This window comes from Talpa occidentalis, unplaced genomic scaffold (assembly GCF_014898055.3).
Source record: "Talpa occidentalis isolate TD23 unplaced genomic scaffold, MPIMG_talOcc4v2.1 talOcc4.16, whole genome shotgun sequence".
Taxonomy (NCBI): domain Eukaryota; kingdom Metazoa; phylum Chordata; class Mammalia; order Eulipotyphla; family Talpidae; genus Talpa; species Talpa occidentalis.
The window spans coordinates 46,492,559-46,516,076 of NW_023601653.1; the positions used below are offsets into that span (position 1 = coordinate 46,492,559).

At 38.9% G+C, this 23,518-nt stretch overlaps 1 protein-coding gene across 5 annotated transcripts in view; it reads right to left on the reverse strand.

The window, feature by feature from the left end:
* Positions 1–4,029: 4,029 nt before the first annotated feature.
* Positions 4,030–23,518, reverse strand: part of CNTN1 (contactin 1) — a 397,546-nt gene continuing 378,057 nt past the window's right edge. For all 5 annotated transcript variants that reach the window (XM_037514140.2, XM_054696300.1, XM_054696297.1 and 2 more), the window contains one exon: positions 4,030–6,468. In XM_037514140.2, coding sequence (XP_037370037.1) covers positions 6,392–6,468 — 77 coding nt within the window. In that variant the 3' untranslated portion in view covers positions 4,030–6,391. The remainder of the gene's footprint in view (positions 6,469–23,518) is intronic.

Consider the following 23,518-nt stretch of genomic DNA (forward strand, 5'->3'; position numbering starts at 1 on the left):
AGTAATGAAAAAAAAAATGTAGACAGACTGTTTCTCAATGGGTTTACCTCAATCCTCATCATGGGACATATATGCATTTAATGTTTCTCCTTTTTTGCATAGAAGAACTGGATATAGGCCAGAGGTGCAGGGGGTGAGAGGATTCACCAGAGACTGATCAGGGAACAGAACAGGTGGATCTACTGAAATACACTGCTGAGGGGAGCAGCAGGCGAGACAGGAGAGGTCTGCTGTGCATGTGGGTCAGCAACCTGGCTGGGAATCCAACTCAGGCCGTAGCCATGACGGTGTTGAGACTTAAACCCTAGGCCACCAAGGAGGCCCAGGACAGGTATACATTTAAAATATAGTAAAAGGAAGTCTTCTGTGCTAATGGACCCTTTATCTTATTCTCTGCATTCTGATATCAGATTCAGTTATTCAATTAGTTCTACCTGACCAAGAGAGAAATGACTGGGAGTTGTCTGTGACTGCCATCTTCTGTGCTAGGTGTAAACTGATACGCCATCCCTGAACTAAGTTTAGGAGTCCTAAAGGATAAACTGTATATATCCATTGAAAAGTAATGGTGGTACAGGGAGATCAAGCTTTGTTGGGAACTTACTATATGAGGCATTTTATTTACTTGTCAAGGTAACATTGGTTTACAACACTGCATATGATTCCAAAGTACAGAATCACATCTCAGAGGTTACCAATTCAGACCACCACTAACTCACTCATAATCCTCCATCGTTGTCCATGGGCCTGCTCCCTACCACGTTCTCTCATCTCCAGGCAGTGTAATTTTATAATTTTTTTTTAAATTCTCATAGAACTTTGGGAAGATAAAGTAGAGTGGAGGATGTTTTTGTCAGTTCAACGTGCTTTTCCTGTTAATATCTCATTTTAAGAAATTTACTCCCTGCAATCTTGCTTGATTGTCTACCACTTATAACTGAAGAAATTCTGAATGTTATCCCCATTCTATAGAAAAGGAAATATCCTCCAAATATCACATTACTTGGTCAAGCAATAACAGATAGAAATAGAATAATAGTTCTGTCCACTGCCCATGGTCTTTGTACAACTACATTTATTAAAGTATAAAAATAATACATATAGTAAAACATACTTTTGCTGTTTTGACAAATACTTAGATTTCAGTCAATACTATCACTTCTGTCAACTCTAAGAGTTCTCTCATGCTAGTACTTTGCATACAGAACTTCCCCCTACAATTAATGCCTAGCAACTAATGACCTGTTCTCTGTCCCTAGAGTTATGACTTTTCCAAAATGTAATATAAATGTAATGACATATCCTTATAAATCTGACTTTTCTTTTTTTTAAAAAAAAATATTTATTTATTTATGCGTACAAGAACTGGGGTGCAGGCTAGAGATGCGGGGCAGTGAAAGGATTCACCAGAGACAGAGTGGGGAGCAGAACAGGCAGATCTACTGAAATACACTGCTGAGGGGAGCAGTGGGTGAGTCAGGAGAGGTCTGCTGTGCCATGCAGGTTGCCCCCTAGCCAGGGATGCAACTCATGCTGCAATGGCTGCTGATAGCTTCATAGTGCTGTGTCTTAACCCCTTGTGCCACCAGGGAGCCCCTAAATCTGACTTCTTTTCACTTAGCATAATACATTTGAGATTCATCCATACTAGTGTATGTTATTTGTTTTCTTAAAACATGCTTATAACATCATTTCCAGCATATTCTCCTTAGTGTGAATGGCATGTATACACATATCATTACTTTTTATTTATATTTATGTATACATACAAGAACTAGGGTCTAGGCCAGAGATGTGGGGCATGAGAGGATTCACTAGAGACCAAGTGGGGAGCAGAACAGGCAGATTGACTGAAATCCACCACTGAGGGGAACAGCAGGCAAGACAGGAGAGGTCTGCTGTGCCATATGGGTCAGTCAGTTCCCTGGCCGGCCATCGAACTCACACCACAGTGGCTGGCAACAGCCTGATAGTGCTGAGACTTAACCCCTGCACCACCAGGGAGGCCCCAGTATACAGAGATTAAAAACAGGGAAAATGTATACTGGACTGAATTGTATTTTCCCAATATTTATATACCCGTTACTTGTGAATGTGATTTTATTTGGAAGTAGGTATTTTTACAGATGTAATAAAATTAAAATGAAGTCAAACTAGATGAGGGTGGACCCTAATCCAATGAATGAGCACATGAGATGAGGGCCCAGGGAAAATGCCACAAGACAAGGGAAGCTCCGATGCCTGTAGCCGCAGAAGGCAGGAGAAAGGCACAGAACAGTTCTTCCCTCAGTGTCTCCAGGCAGAAATGGACTTGCTGACACCTCGACTTCCAGATTGGATTAGCTTGTGAGAGAACAAATTTCTGTTTTTTGAAGCCACTCCCTTGTGGTCATTTGTCACAGCCACTGTAGAAATACAAGGTGAGAAGTTATTCACCATTTGCTTTAAATGCATCAAACATGTACATGTTTGTACATGTTTGTACATGCATCAAACTGTACATGACAGTGGGGATAGGACACAAAAAGACCAAGTTCTTCTCTTCATAGTTTGTCTTCAGGAAGAGCTGGACTCAATTCTAGAACCAAATGATAACAGCCCCATAGATACAGCTATTATCCCAAGTACCACGTTATCACTAGTAATTAAAGAATGATACCTGTTTTTTAAATACAATAAACAATGTAGAAATCTAACCTTGATTTCCTATCAAGTAATCTTAAAGTCAACTCATTCAAAACCAGTTTCTAATCTGAAAAATAAATGTTGAAGTTGGGGATGGGCACCTTTCATCAATCTTTTTATTAGCAACCACCAGAAGATTATAGACTCAGGAAATTAAGTATTAAAATTTAATTAACTTTCCAAGTCACATGAAGAAAAAAAAGCAAAAGTAATCCACATTCCTTTAGAGAAGAAATCTTCTGAAGTGAACTTCAGTCTGTTGCTTGGGTTTTAGAAACAAATCAGGGCTCATTTTTGTTAGTGAAAAAGTACATAACTTTTTGATTCTTACACTGTAGAACCAAAAGAATGAATGAGCAAATTAACATTTTTAGAGAATGACCTTTTTTTCTTAAGATGTTGAAATTTCTTATACATGATGCTGATATTGTCGGTTCAGTTAAAAATAAGTTAATCTAGAGCTTGTAGTAATCATGATAAGCTGTTTTCCCAAACCTGGCTGTCAGGTGTTCCTGAACAACCTAAAAGACAGATTCTTGTGCCTCACTCCCAAGATTCTGATTTATAAGTCTGGACTGGGTCCCAGAGAATCCATTTCACTTGTTCAAATTCTTCAGGTGGTCCTGATGGACAGCCCAAATTTGAGACCCGCTAACACAGAAAACACTCCCACAGAAAGCAGCTTTGATCTCCCAAAGCTTGGGGAATGAGAGCCGAGGTCAATCCCAGGTCAAATACCAGAAGCAAAATATTAGAATAGATGAAATCCAATACTTAAGGTCGAGAAACAGAGGCAGGACCCAAAAGGGAAGCCAAGATCTAGGAGAGAAGCAAGTCCCATGAAAAAGGAAGAGAGGTCAGAATGTCAGTGCAAATTCACAATGAGAACACAGAAGTTGTGAGGTAGAACACAGGAGGCCCTGGGATTTAGAAGTTTGGGCTCAGTTTTCCTCAGGACTCAGAGAAGGCATTCGCTATACCAAATTCCTATCTGTGGTCTTGCTTTTATGCAAATTCTATTAGAGTATCAACTTGTTTGGGGTTAAATGAGTCTCTTACTTTGTAAGCACCTAACAGCATGTTTTCATGTGTAGCGCTGCATTGCATGCTTTTCACTGACATCTTCATTAATTAGTAATTTACCAGGTGACCGTATTTCAGCATGTGCGCACACCTCAGTTTGCGTGTGTGTGTGTGTGTGTGTGTGTGTGTCTTGCGTCCACGTCTATACTTTTCATAGAACAGTTCAAATGCTGGCCCACCATGTAACAATGAAGATGCAGTCCATGCTATTGAACTTACAGTGAAAAACTTCTGACAGCGAATTTTCATTTTGGTAGATTGACAGGACACTGGCCATTCCTTGGGTAACAGTAAGACATTTATTTCTTTATAATTTGTTTTCATTCATAAAAAGGACAAAGCACAGTCCTATACTGCTCCATTGAAAAATGATAAAAAAGAACTAAAAAGTCAATTCAATAGTTATCAGTATCAAATAAACTACTATCACCTTTCCTGAAATACAAAGAAAAATCAGATGTGTCTAGAACTATATAAAGTTTAATTAAGAATCTTGTATCTTAAAGCAGATGATACATTAGTTAGTTTGACAACAGTTTAAAACTGATGGTCCCAGTCAAATTGGTACAATAGCATGAGGAAATGAGAGACTTGAGTTATCAGTATATGAGACTGAATTCACCCTATCTCTGCCACAAATTTAAATGAAGTAAACAAACTACAAAGTCTGTCTCCTGATCTTTCAGAACCATTTCAGGCAAAATCTAACCAGTTTTGCTTTTTTATTGCCATACATTGAAATAAAAGGTGAACATGCAAAGATTTGGTTATTGCCAATTATATAAAAATGCCCAACATGGTTCATACTGGGAAAGAAAACCCAAACATGTAACAATGAAAACACAAACATTTGTACAGAAGGCTTTCAGAGTATTCATTTCTCTAAAATATGAAGACATTGTGTGTGTTTCCAAATAATTAAGTATTTTATGATCTTAAGACTGTTGACATACTTCCATGGGAAATCATCCATTTCACTTATTGTTTTAAAAAGATTCATTTTATAATAGAGTTAAATGTAAACTAATGAAATATTTATTGATATTTTCATAATGAAAGCTTTAAACATTTACACATAGCCATATAGTACAAAAATTATACAAATTAAAAATTAAAGAAAGGGGGTAAGGGGTAGGGGTAAAGTAGTAATAGATCTATTTTGCTTCCTGTAAATATTCTTTTACGAACCTATACAGTATCCTTTCTAAAAAGATAAACTCTATCTCTAATTAGCTAGCAAGGTTGTGCTAATAAAATAGGATAATACCTCTTGAATCATCAGACATTGCACCATTTCATGAGCCAGCTAATCCTTTATTATTCAATTTCTTTCACATCCACACTCAAACACATTTCTCTGCACACCATGGATAATGAAGAAATGTGTATCTTCCTTTTCACAACCTATAAAACCTGAAGCACCAACATGTAAGAGACATCATTGCAGAAACACATTATTTGTCTCCTCCTGGCCTTTCTTTAAAGTATCATTTGCACATATTGATTTGGTACTTTTAGCCAGTTTTCAGTATTGCATTGAAGTGAACAATGAGTTTAAATTAAATTTTTAAAAAGAAGGAATACTGTAGTTTTTCCAACCTACAGCTAATTTTTTATCCCATTCCTTTAATAAAGAAACATTTTACTGCATCATTTCTTAGATGCAGAAAAAGAAAGATACTAGGACAGTATTAGATAATTGATATTCACACAACTGCCATTTATTCCTAGCTGTGTAGAGACTGTCACACCTCAATTAAAAAAATGGAAGCACTTTCAAAAATTCATCATCACATATGAATAAATACAGTGATATCATAATACTCTAGATAAGAACTTTGATTTTTATGGTTTGAAATTGATAAGAAAAGCATAAATAAAATAACTTCGGAATAGAATACAGAAGTACAAAACTTCATATGGAATGTGGACTTTACCATTAAAAAACTAACTGAAAAGTGTTACTGATTCTGAAAATCAAATATTTAGAAAATACTTTGAAAATAAGAACACTGATAAATTGTGGAATTTGGGCTTCAATAGTCAAAATCTTTCAAATCATTCAGTAAAATTATCTAGGCAATGGAATTTATGTTGCTATACTCTATTTTCTTCAAGAAAACTCAAAATGTCCTGATGAAAGGGGTCATTCAAAAATATGCAAGACCCTAAACAGAGAAGATAGTACGAAAGACTGTATTACTCTTACATATACCACATACAATCAACATTTCAACCTCTATGATATTTCACAACTTGTTATTAAATTTAAAGCACCTGTGTATGGTGATTTTACTTTCACTCTACAGCCTATAGAATTAAACACTGTAACTTGTCCCATTGGATTAAATCATGCAACTGTCACAGAATCAGGTTAAGTGGTTTATAAGGCATATTGGAACGAGTTAAAAATCATTTTATATCCATTTAAAAGTTTATTCTTTTGGATGAAAGGGTTCCTGAATGCCTCAGTCATAACGTGTATTGTAAATCAGTTGGATAGTTTGTTAATGGATACTTTATTTGCCTTAGGATGGAGCCACAGGAATTGGAAGGAATTGTAGTCATCACAGGGGTGTTTGTCCTCTGAGCTGGTCTGAGAACAGCAGCTGTCACACCACATTCAGAATTCCAAGTAGACAAGGGCGCCGAGGGCAGGCAGAAGTAAGCCAAGCAAACTTGGTAACAAGGTGGACGCACCTACAATGTAAACCAGAAATGCACGTTAGTTCCTTAGTAACGGTCTCCATCACTCACTTAGCTCTGAGGAGGGCAAAATTAGGTAACCATGAAATTCCCAGTGGCCTCCTTGGTAGCACAGGGATTAAAGTCTCAGCACCATCGCCATCAAGCTATCGCCAGCCACTGTGTCCTGATCCCCGGTCAGGAAGCTGACCCACATGGCTCAGCAGACCTCTTCTGTCTTGCCTGATGCTCCCCTCAATGGCAGATTTCAGTCAATCCACCTATTCTGCTCCCCACTCTGTCACTGGTGAATCCTCTCACCCCCTGCTCCTCTGGCCTACACTCCAGTTCTTCCACACATAAGTAAATAGATCTTTAAAAAAAAAAAAAAAAAAAAAAACAGCTGCTATTATTGCTCAGTGAATTAAGAAAAAAAAAACACTGATCAAGAATTTTGTGTATGAGATTAGGTAGCCTGTTTCTAAACAACCTGTTCATATAAATTATTTATAATAATAAAATCACAAAAGTTCATGTTTTCCCTATGATCCAGTACTCCAAATTCCTACCAGATCAGAGGGCAATAGATGAACAAATATATATATATATATATACATATATATGTATATATATATATATATATGTAGAAAATCTGCAAAAGCTGTTAAAGAATAAGATAAAGAGATACAATAAACATACTAATGGATGGACCTCGTGTAATTTCATATCCAAATGCTGTTAAGGCGTTAAGGCGTTTATGCACATTGAGGTGAAGAAAGTATCTTTGATACCAATAAGTCATTTATTTAAATTTTATCTAAGAATCGATAACTACTCATAATTTGTAATAATAATATAACAGTAATAATATAATATATATAATATAATATAATAGCTGCCACTTACTGTTCTAGTTCTGAGCAGATACCATGTTGGTCCCTTCATATAGCTTTAATGGGACAGTCTATGGTGGCAGTTCTTACTCTCTGATTTTCTAGATACATCATTCAGATTCAGGGTGTGTTCAAGGGCAGTGGCCCTTACAGACAGAACCAGGATTAGATCTGATTAGATCTGGCTCTGTAGCTCACTCTCTTCCTACCTCTGTTACTTTCTGCACATAGTTTTGGAAATGGACCAGTTCTAGAAACGCATAAAGACATTACACCCTGCACTTAATGTGTCAAAATAAGGGTACAGAAGGAAAATAAATAACATAATAGAGAAGCACTAAGCTGTTTCAAAGAGCCCTTTATCTGTGTAGTATTTTTCCCTTCTACTTTTCTACATAGGTATTTGAAAAAGATACCAAACAAAATGGATATCCAGATGGCCAACAATCATGGGAAAATGTCCATTATCACTTTTTTTTTTAAAGATTTTATTTATTTATTTATAGAAGCACTGGGTACAGTAAGAAGCATGGGAGGGCGAGAGAATTCACCAGAGCCAGAGCAGAACAGAACAGCAGACTGATGAAATATACTGCCGAGGGGAACTGCGGGCATGACAGGGGAGGTCTGTGCGCCATGTGGGACCCTCGCCGGGAGCCGGGGATCGAACTGGCGCTGCAGAGTCTGTGGGCAGCTTCGCAGCCCAGCGCTCAACCGCTGTGCCACCAGGGGAGGCCCCATTATCACTTTTAATAGAGAAAATTCGGGTCAAAGCCACAATGAGATGCCATCTCACACCACTGAGAATGGCCCACATTAAACAGACTTTCAGGGATGCAGGGAATGAACAGTTCTATCACACTGTTGGTGAGAATGTAAACTGGTGTAGCCACTTTGAAAGAGAACTGCATTTACTTTAAAACATAAAAAATGAAGTTGCAACAGGATGGTTCCCAGGAAAAGGGGAGGTTCGAGGTTTCCTGCCCTACCCAAGGAAGGGTGCAGCTGAGCAGCTGGGAGAGGCAATGGAGGAAGGATGGAAGAAGTATGGAGAGGCAGAAGGAGCCCTGGAGGAGGAATATGGAATGGAAAAATATAGTTTCCAGATCAAGCACCTTCCCCTTGTGGGTAAATGCCCAGCCAAACAGGGTTGGCCCAAAGCAGGGCCCATGAGACCCGAAAGCCTGTCACAGTCTAAGGCACCTCCTGGTGGGGACCCATAGGAAAGTGGCAGAAGGGGCCCAGCACGTCTGAGACAGGAGCAAATCAAAATCAAGGTAAAAGCTGCCACCCACATCTATTTCAACCAGTCCAGGACCAAGAAGCAAGTGCGGCTTCTTCACATGTCTCTCTGTTCCATGTGCCTCCTCCAAGTCTCCTTTTGGCTCCTCATCCTGCTTCCTTCCTTCCCCAGTCTCCTCTCTAGCTTCTACTCCTTGAAGCTCAGCTCCACCCTCCCTTGGGTGGGGCAGAAAACCTGGAACCTCCCCTTTCCCTGGGGGCCACCCAGTGACAAAAGTACTGTAAGATCCAGCAATGCCACTCTTGGGCATCTCTTTGTAGAACATGAAACCATGAACTCAAAAAAGTACATGCACCACAATATTTATTGAAGCATTATTTACTATAGTTAGGACATGGTGACAACCTAAGTGCCCACTGATAGAAACTGAACTTAGAAGGTGTAGTATTTGCACAATGGGATATTATTTAGCCATAACAAAAGACAAACCATTACAACTCACAGCAAAATAGGTTTCTAGGTAATTACATGCAGTAAATCAAGTGAGAATGATGGAGACAAGTCCTGGACGTTTACATGATAACAATTCGACAAGACAAAATACTTAGAAAAACTAGTGGACACCAAGAAAGGAAGTGACATTACTTTTTTTTTTTTTGTGCATAGAAGAACTGGGGTGTAGGCCTGAGACGCAGGGGGCGGGGGCAGGTGAGAGGATTCACCACCCGTGATCTTTTATTCTGATTAGGTGCCCAACAATGTATTTCAATCACGCACAACCACATTAGTTTTCAGTGTTTGACCTCATTCAAAAGCTGTGTCCTGAGACCTTTGTGTGAAAATGGCCGCAGGGTCTTGCCATGCTCGGTCCTCTGACCACGAATTGCATCAGCAGTGGGTGCGTGTTCCTGGACTTATTTGATATGTGGGTTGGCTCAGTGGGAACTCAGTGGCCGTGGAAAGAAGGTTAGTCAGTTGCACATGCCATAGAAAAGTTTTGGTGTTAGTATGAAAACCATATGCAATTTCACAATTTGTGGCTTCAACATGAGGATATTTGATTTATTTTAAATAAACTCTTTGTGTTTATGTGCGCTATATTTAATTTCACTAATGGATCAAGCTTATGTAATTGTGGTCTTCATCTTCCAATTCTCTTCCACATTCTGAGCACAAATTAGAGGCCAGACTGAATTACTATTTAAAGTCATTTAAATGTGGGATCCCATATTCTTGAGTGGTTTTCAATATATAATGGTTTATAGCTAACAAAATGTTACACTGCAATCAAGCATAATTTCTGTACTTATAGGATATGTACTAAACATTTATTTTGCTTTCCCCATATCTACTGAGTGTCAGAGATGAACAAATCATCAATTCAGCAAATCATTTTTCTCTCTTAGAACAAAAAAAGCTGATTTAGATCATTCAGATTGTCTTGATTTTTTTTTGACCTACATTTGATTTGTTTACCAGACTTCTTATTTCACTCATTAAGGATGCCTGTTACAGAGAGTTACAGCTGTGGAGAATTTTCAATTAAAAGTTAAAAAGTATTTAACGATTGTTGCAGGTTTTAAGGCAAAGAACCACTTGAGCCGAATCTCTTCCCTGATGCTTAAATGTGGCCATGACGGTGCAATCTAAATAGTTACTGGTTGGCTCTTGCCAATGATGCCAGAATAATTACAATTTCTCTTGGTGGAGTCATTTTATGTTCACACTGTTTTTATTTTGAGATTGTAAACTTCAGGACAGGGAATAAATGCAATGTTTTCAGCTGTGCTGCCTAATACCAAGGCTATGCTACAGTGAGGACTGGACCCATAACATTATAATATAAATATTTTTTCCAGTTGTAAACCCTGAATATTTTCTGACCCCAGAACACAACGTGGGAGAGAAAGAAAAAAAAAGGTGGTATGGAGGAAATTTAAATAAACACTGCAACTGCAGCAGAATCTTTGGTATCTCTTTACATTTTAGACTCTATTACATAATTTCTAACATTTAGGGACCTGGGAACAGGAAAGGGATTACCCATTCCCCGTAATGCTTTTCCTATGGAAACAGCATATATTTTTTCCTTTTAAAGAGATGATATTGAAAATTCATAGTATCAGAAATGCATTTATTATATTGCTCATCTAGGGGTCCTCCGTCCTCCAACTTGTCTTGGTATGGCATACTTTAGATTCTTTCAATGTCTTATTATCTTTGGGCTTTGAGAAGAAAGTGTCTTGATAAGCTGCTCAGTTCCCTACTACTTGGAGGCATGTTTAATATTACCTAGCTGTACTAGGTAACATCAGTGGGTGTTTGCTATTGAAATGTGTTGAGTTCTGTAAAACTGCTGTTGGGTTGGCAACAAATTTGAATGAAAAAGGAAAATTTGGCCCAGGACTGAAAGAATGAAAATCCACTCAGATGGAAAAAGAAAAAAGTCGTTTGTTATTTTAACTATGACAAACACAAATAATGTTGCTGCAGTTTTTGATTTTTCTTGCATACAAGAACTGGGGTGTAGGCCAAAGGTGGTTTCCCCAGAGTAGGGAATTCAAGAGGATTCCCCAGAAACAGAGTAGGGAACAAAACAGGCAGATCTACTGGAATACACTGCTAAGGTGAGCAGCGGACAGTCTAGGAGAGGTCTGCTGTTGGTCAGCTCCCTGACCAGGGATCGAACTCAGGCTACAGTGTGACAGCACTGAGACTCAAACCTCAAACGCTAGACCACCAGGGAGGACTCTTCCCACTGCAGTTTTAACTGGAGACTTCAAGGTCAGGCAGTGGCTGTAAAATGCCCTAATGGCCCCTTCACTGGTGACTAGTCCTTTGTTACTAGCTCTGCTTTATTCCTCCCACCTATCATTGGGAATCTGCACTTGTTAACTCAGCTCCCCCCATGATGGCCATCAGCCCAGGTTAACCCCTGCTCCTCCCAGCTCCACCTCAGAAGCAGCAACTAATCCAGAACTGACTGATACTTCCCGGAGGTCCTCCTCAGAACTCTTCAGCAGGAATTCCAATTGCATGTAATTGTTTCTCCTCCTCCCTTGAGGAGAATCCCACAACTGTTCTGGGGTGTTTCCTTGCTGCATCTAAACTACTGGCTTGGTCTTTGGCTGTTTAGGTGTTAGCAGAGGGAAGTCAAGTATGAGAACCACGAAGTGGGTCACGGTCCTGTAGATGCAGGGCCATTGGGAACAGCATCTTGTGGCAGCTAAGTCCAGGGATCTGCGACCAGGCCAGATGCAAAGTCCACATCCTGCCTCTGCCTCCAGCGGTGAGGGGATGTGGGCACATTCTTTACTCTTTTCAAATCTTTGTTCCTTCAACTACAAAATTGAACCAACAATATAGCTCATGGCTTTATGAGGGCTGAGATGTCTATCATTACCTTTCCAATTAATATTTTTGTGACCTTTGGTTATATTCCTAGCTCAAAAACAGATGACTGGATCAAGAAGATGTGGTATATATATATATATATATATATATATATATATATACACATATACATATACACACACACAATGGAATACTATTCAGCTATCAAAAATGAGAAAACTGTGCCATCTGTAAAAAGGAGGGCTTATGTTCAGTGAAATAAGTCAGAAGAAAAAAGAAAAATATCGGATGGTCTCACTTATAGGAAGAATATAGGGGAACCAAACAAGAATCAGGAAAAAAAAAGGCAAAACTAGCAGGTAACTATAAATACAAAACATTCAGCAGGGGAGGGGAAGGCAGAGGAATAAAACAGGGGAGGGAAGAGCACAAGAGACTATGGTGACAGATCACCAGTGTCTTGGTGGTGGGAATTTTATGTGGACTACACCTGAGAAGAGAAATCAAACTTGTATAAATTTAAAAAAATAGGTGGAAAAAAAGAAGATGTCAATTTTTACTCTGATGTCAGGAGGGCTGACACTTTCCCCCAGTGAAAGTGCTTTGTGGATCCAAAAGCCAAAGAAGGGCCTCCCCTGGTGGCGCAGCGGTTGAGTGCTGGGCTGCGAAGCTGCCCACAGCCTCTGCAGTGCCTGTTCAATCCCTGGCCACCGGCAAGGGTCCCACATGGCACGCAGTCCTCTCCTGCAGTGCCTGCTGCTCCCCTCAGCAGTGTACTTCATCAGTCTGCCTGGTCAGTTCCCCGCTCTGTCTCTGATGAATCCTTTCACCCTCCCACGCATCTGGCCTGTACCCCGGTTCTTGTATAAATAAATGAATAAATCAATCTTAAAAAAAAAAAGAATTCTCATTAAAAAAAAGAAATTTAATAAGCTACTGTGAGTGGGTCTATGTAAGGCTAACATTTCTGACTTTGCATATTTGAGGAGACTCTCTTGCGAGTCTGCCATTTTACAAATCCAGTCTATCATAAGAACTTAGTCTGAATAATGCAGTAGCTGTCAAGAGCTTTGTTCTTGAGTTAGCTAACAAGTTAGGGATTCTGGATCCATCTTTTAGTATCTCTGTACACTTAGGCAAATTATCTAATTATGTTTCTTGCCTCACTGGATTGTTGTAAGGATTAGGTGAGAAAACGGCATATATTTTCTTAAATTTTGTGGCAGAAACGGGGGAAAGCAAAGGTTCAAGAAGAAATAACTGTTTTCACTCTGGGATACTGAAATATAATTTATGGACAAAGTTTCCAACAGTTTTTAAAATCTATGCAGCCGAATCTTCCTGCAGGACTTATACGTGACCAAATATGAAGCCACTGAGGCAAAAACAACTTTTTACTTAGAATTTTGTCTTGATCAATGGATTTTATAAAATGTTTTGACAAAATAATCTTAAAATTATGTTTTAAACAATTTTAAATTTTAAAAAGTCTTAAAATTATTGATTCATATCAGGCATTTCTGTTTTATTACAACAGAAGCATCTCCATAAAAAAAGGGAGTCTCCTGTTCCCAGCCCCACCTATTGAGGATGGAGATGAGGGGATGCTGGAGACACAGAAGACACTCAGGGAGGGAGACACAAAAAGGACCCACTTGCTTCTCAGCCTTGGATTTGTACCAGGAACCTGGGGGACATGGAAGTACATACTTGGGCGAGAGACCCATGGGGAGGCTGACAACGGCAGCCTTTATCTCGATTTTGACTTTGTTCTTTTCCTTCCAGACTTGCCTGGCCCCTCCTGCCCCTTTCTTATGGGTCCCCACCAGGAGGTGCCTGAGACTTGTGGCAGGCTTTTGGTCCTCAGTGGTCCTGCTTTCGGCCCACCTTGTTTGTCTGGGCATTTACCCATGAGGGGATGAATAACTTTGTATATTTCACAGGGAAACGATATGCTCTCTCTTCTTCCCTCTCTATGCACATTCTATTAAAGATCATACACACTAAGCATATATTTTGTCTTTATGTGGCAGGTGGCAGAATCCCTTTCACATGTGCAAGTTTGAGGGTGCCAGGGTGCCCCTCAGCCTGCACACAAACATTATCTTTGTCTCTTCTTCATTACACATTTCTCTTGCATTACAGATATTCGCCCCAATCTTCACTCTGTCTAAATGTTATCAACAGGTAGAATACAGAATAGAACTGAGGTGTAAAACATACTTAACTTAGAAAGTTTTACTTGCCTGGAAACTGGCAAAAAAAAATTACAATAAAGCTCCTATAATTCAGTAAGTTAAAAGATAGAACTTCCTTGAGGCCATATACCAAAACTATTATTTTTAGAAATTGTCTAATGCAAATCACAAACTAAAGGAGGTGTTTTTTTAGAAAGTTCATTGGGTTCACTTTAAACAGATCTTTTGGGGGAAAGTATGGACACAGTTTTCAATCTTAAATCAATTTTAAGCATTTACTACCTGTCTCGGCAAAAGGAAATAATGAATATTTTCCCCAATTGCTTTTAAGAGTTTCTAGAAAAGAAACAAGAGAAATCAGGAAATGAAATAAATTTCATATTTGAAATAGAACAAACTTTTTATATTTAATGACTATTTTTTCCCTTTGGATACCTATTTCATTATACAGTCTGCCATGTATCAGCTTGTATTTTTTTTTTTTTGGCCTTTGATAATCATATGCCTCTTTAAGATAGTAAAATACTAAGTAGAGAAGAAAAGAGACAGCTTAAGATCTACTTCCAGTTCTATCAATAGTTAGTTGTATAACTTTGGGCAAAAAAAGAGAGAACATTTGGGCTCAAAATGTGGCTCTGAGGCTGGTGTGATCTTTGGCCGTTTTACTTGTTAAGGATGTGGATTTGACTTCTGGAAAATGACAGGGTTCAGTGTTACAAGGCCTAAGATTCCTACTATGGCCTTGAGTCTATGATTCCAAGTAAACCATACTGTATTTAAGAATATCAAGCGTTAAACCATAAAATTTGAAAACATATTTGTTACATTTCCCCTGACTTATGATAATCAAATCTGATATTAGTTTGTAAATATACATTAAAAGCTTGATCATTTAAATGCTAGCGGCTTTGATGGGTTTTTTTTTTTTTTTTTCAACCTGGTAAAACCCACTCATCTTACTGTTTCTACTTGTTTAGCAATTATGAACCCATATGCCAAGCAAAATAGATTTGTTTTTGGCAGTGTGGATGGTTTGCTGGCAGCTTATTCTGGCAGTTGTATACTTTCTTTGCTGTTGACTCTGGCCCTTTCCCTGTCAGAAATTGCTGGATTCCCGGGACGCAAGTCCTCCTTAAGAAAGGAACAGCATTTCCAACTCACTAAAGACCAATTATTTGCTGGGAAATATAAAAACAACTTCTTACCACCAACTGATTAACAAGCATATGCTCAAATAGCCTAATTTTACCATTAGTTTTGGGTAAGATGAGACTGTGATTATGAGGACATTTAAAGTGGCTTATCTACTTTTTTAAAGATGCAACTTAGGGTCTCCCTGTGACCTAGAGAGTCTCAGCACTATCACCATTAAGGCCTGAGTTAGATCGCCAACCAGGGAGCTGACCTACATGAGCACAGCAGACCTCCCCTGTCTTGCCTGCTGCTCCCTGTAGCAGTGGATTTCAGTCAATCCGCCTGTTCTGCTCCCCTCTCTGTCTCTGGTGATTCCTCTCACCCCCCACGCCTCTGGCCTGCACTCCAGTTCTTCTATGTAAAAGTAAAAAATAAATAAATAAATAAAGATGCAAGGTAGTAGTATCAGCCTAAGATCATGGGATTTAGGTTGGAAAGAATTTTGTTTGAACAGGGTTGTCCTCACCACAGCATGACCTCTCACACACGTTTAACCTTTCAGAACTCTATTTCCTTATCTGTAAAATGGGGAACATAATACTTTAGTCACAGGGTATTTATGAGAATTAACTGTAAAAAATTAAAAGTGCATAAAATTCATCTAAAATTGTGACTTCCCAGTTTTTAAATTTACCTTGTTCTGATTTAGTGAGAATACAGTGGGTCTAAGATGAAGCTGACGAGACTCAAGTCTCATTTTCTGAGTCTTGTCCTACTGGAGTATAGCATACATGTTGTGCATTTCATGGTTTTATTTTCCCCATGTTTATACAAGATACTTAACAAATAATTCAAGTCCTTTGTGATTATATCATAAATATCCAGAAACAATTTCTTAGATCATCCTTGCATTTGGTTTGGGAAATAGCTGTCAGACAGCCATTTTCTATTTTTTTTTAAGATTTATTTATTTATGCATACAAGAGCTGGGGTACAGGCCAGAGGTGCAGGGGGTGAGAGGATTCACCAGAGACAGAGCAGGGAACAGAACAGGCAGACTGACCGAAACACACTGCTGAGCGGGTGTGACAGGAGCTCTGCCGCACCATGTAGGTATCTCCCTGGTCAGCTGGGGATAGAACTCATGCTGCAGAGGCTGCAGACCGTCTCACAGTACTGTGCTCAACCCCCTGTGCCACCAGGGAGGCCCTATTTTCTATTTTTTAAGATTTATTTTTTTTTATTTATGCATACAAGAACTGGGGTGTAGGTGGTGAGAGGATTCACCAGAGACAGAGTGGGGAGCAAAACAGGCAGACTGACTGAAATCCAGTGCTACAGGGAGCAGCAGGCAAGACAGGGGAGGTCTGCTGTGCCTTATGTGGATCATCTCCCTGGCCAGGATTGAACTTAAGCCATAGCAGCCATAGTGCTGAGAATTAACCCCTAGGTCACCAGGGAGGCCCCCAAAAAGAGATTTCTTTAAAATTAGTTCATTTCTTCATAAGTGTTTTTTTTTTTTAAGATTTATTTATTTATGCATGCAAGAACTGGGGTACAGGCCAGAGGTTCAGGGGGGTGAGAGGATTCACCAGAGACAGAGTAGGGAACAGAACAGGCAGATTAGCTGGAATACACTGCTGAGGGGAGCAGTGGGTAAGACAGGAGATGTCTGCTGCACCATATGGGTTAGCTCCTTGGTGGGTGCCTGGGATGGAACTCCTGCCGTGCTGCAGTGGCTGCAGATAGCTTCATAGGGCTGCAATTTAAACCGCTGAGCCACCAGGAAGGCCCTTATTCATAAGTTTTTCTGGACAGTCTGACTCATAACATGTCATCAACAAATATCTGTTTAATGGATTATTTCAGGTTTTTTTTTTAATCATTTATTAAGTGACAACTCTGCCCAGGAACTTTACAAATTTACTTTGCTTAATTATACAATTGAGGTATGTATTGTTATCCTCATTAACAGATGAGGAACCAACACTCAGATTTGCCCACCTTACACAAGGTAAAATTGGGGGATGAACTTATTAACCCTGATTCTAAACTCAGTGCCATTTCTTCTATTCCAGAGCAGCTTCATGAATATCTCTTAATATAAAGTATGCAGTGATCCTTAGGGAACACTGTAGGGTAAATTAATTGGTCAGGCTTTTACTCCATTGGCTTCTGTGGCTATCACTTGCAGTCTTGATCTTATTGATGTAAAAGGTGTGTGGATGTGGGGCATATGTGACTGACTATGGACACCTGAGCATGAATGTATGTGCATGTGCAAGTGCGCACACTTGAGCATAGAGGTCAGGGATATAAGGGTGGCATCACTCAGAAGATGTACAAGGCAAAACAGCTACAAGAGGAAGAGACCAGAAGACAACACCAGAGAGAGCCCAAGGAGAAAGATTAAAGATTCACCAGGGGTTGGGAGGCCCACCAGCCTTCCTGCCTCGCCAGTCTTCAGGTTTGCCCCAGAACTATTGGTATAGAAAGAGCATTAAAACCTGAAAATCTACTGAGGGCTCCAGGACTCTCCTTTTTATGTCTGCCTGAATCAATAGAAAATCTGCCTTATGCTTGCTGACACGACAAACACATAGGCTATTGCTCACTGTAGTGAATTGAGAGTTAGAAATTATTATCCATATCTAAATATCTCCCCAGCTACAACAGTTAAGGATCCCAGCTCCCTCACTGGTCTTAAGTGGTGATTCAGAGACACAAGTACCTTGGAAGCTTTCCCAGTGTAAAGCCAGGGCAAAAGTTCCATTTGATCTTTCTCGATTCATCTTTGCTTTGGGGCTATGACAAATAAGTGACTCACCTATTGGAGGTAGTATTTTGGCATTTAAGATTTTGCTTCTTAATATGATCCTGAACTCATTTGTTTGTCAGACCTCAGAGTTTACTGAAGATTTCAGAGTCATCCTCCTATGAATAAGGATTATCTCCCTCCACTCTGTTTTTCCATAGGCACATGAAGTTCTTACAAAAGCCTATGCGAATTCATTGAATCTCTATAATTCTTGAGGGAATCAAAATCAGCTGAATCGTCTCCTTGTCTTTCTACAAGAGCAAGAATCTCTCAACTTTTAACAACTGTCTAAAATGCATAAGAATTTACTGGCTAGAATGCAACACTGGTCACCCTCAAGGATTTCCAAAAGTTGGTGCTTGTTCAGCTTCTCATTCAGAAGGTATAAAATCATTATCACCTTGGAGAGTATCTGCATGGAATTTCCTTGGTTCTATTATTATACTTTTCAGAATCCTTCCTTTTTCCAGAAGGTCACTCTAACTCACATTTTCATGGCACTAACCCCTGAGATTTTAAGTTCCTTTACAGTTCTTTTTTATGTTCAAAATTGTAGAAGAAAAGAAGATTGACTTTCATCACTTGTACAAATAGTGTATGTTGAAGATCAATAGAGTAGTAACTCATGCTAACCACCAGGAATTCTGACACATTTTTGAGAAACACATCAAAACCCCACACAGGGAATGAAAATTGATATTCTTCATTCAACATTTGCTTTTCTACCAGCAGTGCCTGTCTTCTAGTTATTCCATTATACTTTTTGATTCATTATTGACATTTCACTCCTTATTACTGTGTGTCTTGCATCTTTACATTTCTGCAGTGTATTTTATACAGAGACACTTTTGGATGTTGACTGATGAAGCTACACTAATACATTTGAAATAGCATAGGTGTTGAGAGAAGTGTTATAAAATCTGGAAAGAAATTAGAGACCAATGACTCAATAAGACATGGTATCTCTCACCTGAACTTTCCTTTCCTTACCTTACTTGGTTTTTCCATTTGGAGTTATTCAGAGTTTGTCACCAAACTACTCTCACTACATTCCCAGTTCCCATCATTAGTTTACAAAATTTGTCTATGATTTTACATTGCTTAGCTCAATTAATGTTGTCACTTTGCACATAATTACTTAAAATATAAATTCATTTTCAAAATTATTTTTCTCTCTCACCTGCAATACATCAACTTAGTCACCAAGTATGATTGATCTAATCTTCCATGGCTCTGGAATCTCTGTGTTCCACTCTATTTACTAAGTAATATAGGACCTCATCAACTCTTACTTAAACATTAAGAAAAAATAAAACATGATTTAAAAACCCCACAAATTCATTTTTCTCCCTTTTCACAGTCTAAATATATAACCTGTGCTGCAACTCCTTCTACCCTCCCTTTGGAATCCTTTACTCAATGCTCACCACACCAGATCACTTTTTAAATGTATTCTCAGAGTCAGCATTTATGTCCTCAGGCTGGAATGTCCTCCCACCCTCTTTTATGCCTGGAAAATTCTTACTTATCTTATATAATTCATCAAAAATATTATTCATTGAAACAATTGTGCATGGATTTAATTACTTCCTCCCTATAGCTTGTTTCTACACACATAACATGTTATACTGTGATTATTTTTCCATCTTTCATTTTCCAGTAAGGGTGGGGCTCCTTGAGAACAGAGAACATACTCTTACTCATTCAAATGTTCAGGAACTGAGTCCTAGCTAACACATTTTTGATGCTCAGTATATTTCTGTTGAATGAATTGAACTAATGGTCAAAAAGTTTTTTATTATATTACTAGTTTCTCTGAATATTTTTCCTTCTGCAGTAGTCCTACCCATGAACTCTCTTTTTCTATGTAAATCTCAAAAGAACTATTCCTTGGAACTACCATCTGATTCAGCAATTCCACTTCTAAGAATTTACCCAAAGAGCACAAAGACATTAATTTTTCAAAAGAGGACCTGCACCCCTATGTTTGTTGCAGCACTATTTGCAATAGCTAAGCTATGGAAACAACCCAAATGCTCAAAAATATATGACTGGATCAAGAAGATGTGGTATATATACAGAATGGAATACCATTCAGCAATTAAAAAAGATGATTCATGCCATTTGCAGCAACATGGATGGAACTAGAAGGGATTATGCTCAGTGAAAGAAGCCGGAAGGAAAAGAAAATCACCAGATGGTTTCACTTATAGGAGGAATATAGTGGAAACAAATAAGGGATCAGGAAAAAATAATAATAATTAGCAAAAAGCAAAATTAACAGGCAACTATAAATCACAGATATTCTGCAAGGGAGGGAGAGGGAGCAAAATGAGAGGGAAGAGCACAAGGGACTATGGTGATGGTGCATAGGTGAATTGGTGGTGGGAATTTTATGAGGACTACACCTGAGAGACAAAAAAACACTGTACAAAAATAAAAATTAATGTAAAATATATGTAAATAAACAATTTTTTTTTAAAAAAGAACCATTCTTGAGAAGAACAAGTAGTGGTAAGGTTTTAATTTCCCTGTAAAACTGTTGCTTGTTGATAGACTCAAAATTAAGTAATCATCTGATATAATCAACATACACTAAAGTAATCAACTTATAAATATGAATAATATTCCATACTCTGAGAATTAGTTTGTCATGAGTCATAGATTTCTATAATATATATCAAAAAGCAAATAGAGTTCATCAGAGAATTATCTGCATGTTAAGCCTTTACTATGTATTTTATCTTATGAGAGTTCTATAAATACAGTTATAAGAGTTTAAGTTATCTGCTACCATTCTTGCTTTCTATAGTGAGTATAGGCTATTTTTTTTTTTTTTTGCATAGAGGTACTGGGGTGTAGGCCAAGGGTGTGGAGGTGTGGATGAGAGGATCCACCAGAGACAGTAGGGCACAAGAACAGGAGGATTGACTGAAATACACTTCTAAGGGGAGCAGCAGGCAAGACAGGAGAGGTCTGCTGTATCCTATGTTGGTCAGCTCCCTGGCTGGGGATCATACTCAAGATGCAGTGGTGATAACACTGATACTGAACCCCTAGGCCACCAGGGAGGCCCAATTGTGGCCTATTGTTTTAAAACTATCTCTTTATTTTTACTCAAGAACTGGGGTACAGGTCAGAGGTGTGGGAGAACGAGAGGATTCACCAGAGACAGAGCAGGGAGCAGAACAGGCAGACAGACCGAAATACACTGCTGAGGGGAGCAGCGGGAGACAGGAGAGGTCTGCCGTGCCATGTGGGTAACTCCCTGGCTGGCCAGGAATGGAACCCACACTGCAGAGGCTGTGGACAGCTTCACAGCGCTGCTCTCAACCTGCTGCGCCACCAGGGAGGAATTGTCGCCTATTTTAAGTTAAGAATCTGTTTAGAATATAATTTTGAACCAGAAATACAAGTCTATTTATTTAAAAAAAAATTAGATAATAGTCAAATTTGACTACATAATTAGTACTTTAAATATGTTAACTTTAACTGAATCTGATGAATTTTCCACCTGTACAGATAGAGTCTAAATAAATAAAAGTAATTTGAATTTATTCAATTTTTACTCCTCCATGGATCATTTGGATACAACTGATTAGATTATGGTAGAGGTGGTGATTGTTTTTTCCAAATAGTTAACAAAATGTCGTTTAGAGAGTTGAAATACTGGAAATCTCACCTTTGCCAATTTGGAATTCACAACTTACTCTGAAATAAAGAAAGTTATTTATAAAATGACCTAGGTATTTGTGGATTTCTTCATTTCTTCTGTGTTAATCCATGACCTATCTCTATACCAGGTTCTTGTTAAAAATTGCCACGTAGATTAATATCTTCTGTATGTAAGATAGAAATGAAGACTACAAGTTCTAGATTAGAATTAAATCATTTGTGGGCCTCTCTGGTGGTGCAAGAGATTAAGACGCAACTTATGAAGCTGTCTGCAGTCACTGCAGCACAATTTCGATCCCCGGCCAAGGAGATACCCACATGGTACAGCAGACCTCTCCTGACTCGCCCACTGCTCCCCTCAGCAGTGTATTTTAGTCAGTCTGCCTGTTCTGTTCCCCACTCTGTCGGTGAATCCTCTCACCCTCTACACCTCTGACCTTGTATGCATAAATAAATAAATCTTTAAAAAAATAAATTATTTGAATCCTGGCTTCTCACTTTAACAGTTCTATGACTTGGGGACAAGTTACTTAATTTTTCTGCCCCTCAATCACTTCATCAAGAAAGTGGGGATAGTAACATTTACCTAGTAGTTGCATCATAGTAAGAATAAAAGTCATGGGGCTTCCCTGGTGGTGCAGAGGTTAAAGTTTCAGTGCTATCAAGCTATGGTCAGCCACTGCAGAATGAGTTCAATCCCCGGACACGGAGCTGACCCACATGGCCCAGCAGACCTCTCCTGTCTTGCCTGCAGCTCCCCTCAGCAGTGGATTTCAGTACATCTGCCTGTTCTGCTCCCCACTCTGTCTCTGGTGAATCCTCTCACCCCCTGCACCTATGGCCTACACCCCAGTTCTTGCATGAATAAATGAAAATAATCTTTAAAAAAGAATAAAATTCATATATTGCTGTTATGAATAAATGAAATAAAATATTGAAGGAAATAATGAAGACTTCATATTCTGTGGCTCTTCCTATTGTTATTATTTGGATGTTTCTTTTCTGACTTGTTCCATTAGTCACATAAATGAGTGCCATTCATCATTGCTGACCACACTCAAGAGAATTCCTTCAGGGAATCAGCAAAGTGAAGAGCATTTGTAACAACTAAGATTCAGGACACTGCTCAAGCCAGAAGGCTCAGAAATGTCCCAATTGAAATCAAACCACTCTATGTGTGTCCATGTTTGTGACAATTTTAAAGGGGGCCTGGATTCTGATGTGAGATTTATGCTTCTTTGAAAGAGCAGATCCTAGATTGATCGCCCCAGAGGAAGCTGAAAAGGCAGAGAGAGAGAAGCCACAGCTGAGAAAGGTTCAGTGACAGGATTCAACAACAGAGAATCCTGCCTCAGTTAAGGGACCAGAAAATATCTATATGTGGTTAAAAGTTGTGATTCTGATACGTTCTGCTTTTTAAAAGCTTATCGAAGTTTTCATAAAGCACAAAAGGAAACTATCTAAGTCCCTTCATGAATCCAATTTGCACATAATGCTCCCTGGGGGATATGGAAGACTATTGTCTGTCTCCCTGGAGATGACAAGTAAATCATTAGAATACTGTCTGTCACACTCAGAATGCCCAAAACACCTGGGAGCAAAAAGACGGTCAGTTGCGGGTGATGGAGGAGGGGGGTTTCCTGAAAAGGTGGGAGGCAGGGGCAGTGAGAGCATGAGATATAAAAGAAGAGATGGGAAAAATGCACATGTGCCTTATCAAAAGTCTTTCTATGGTGATAACAAAATATGC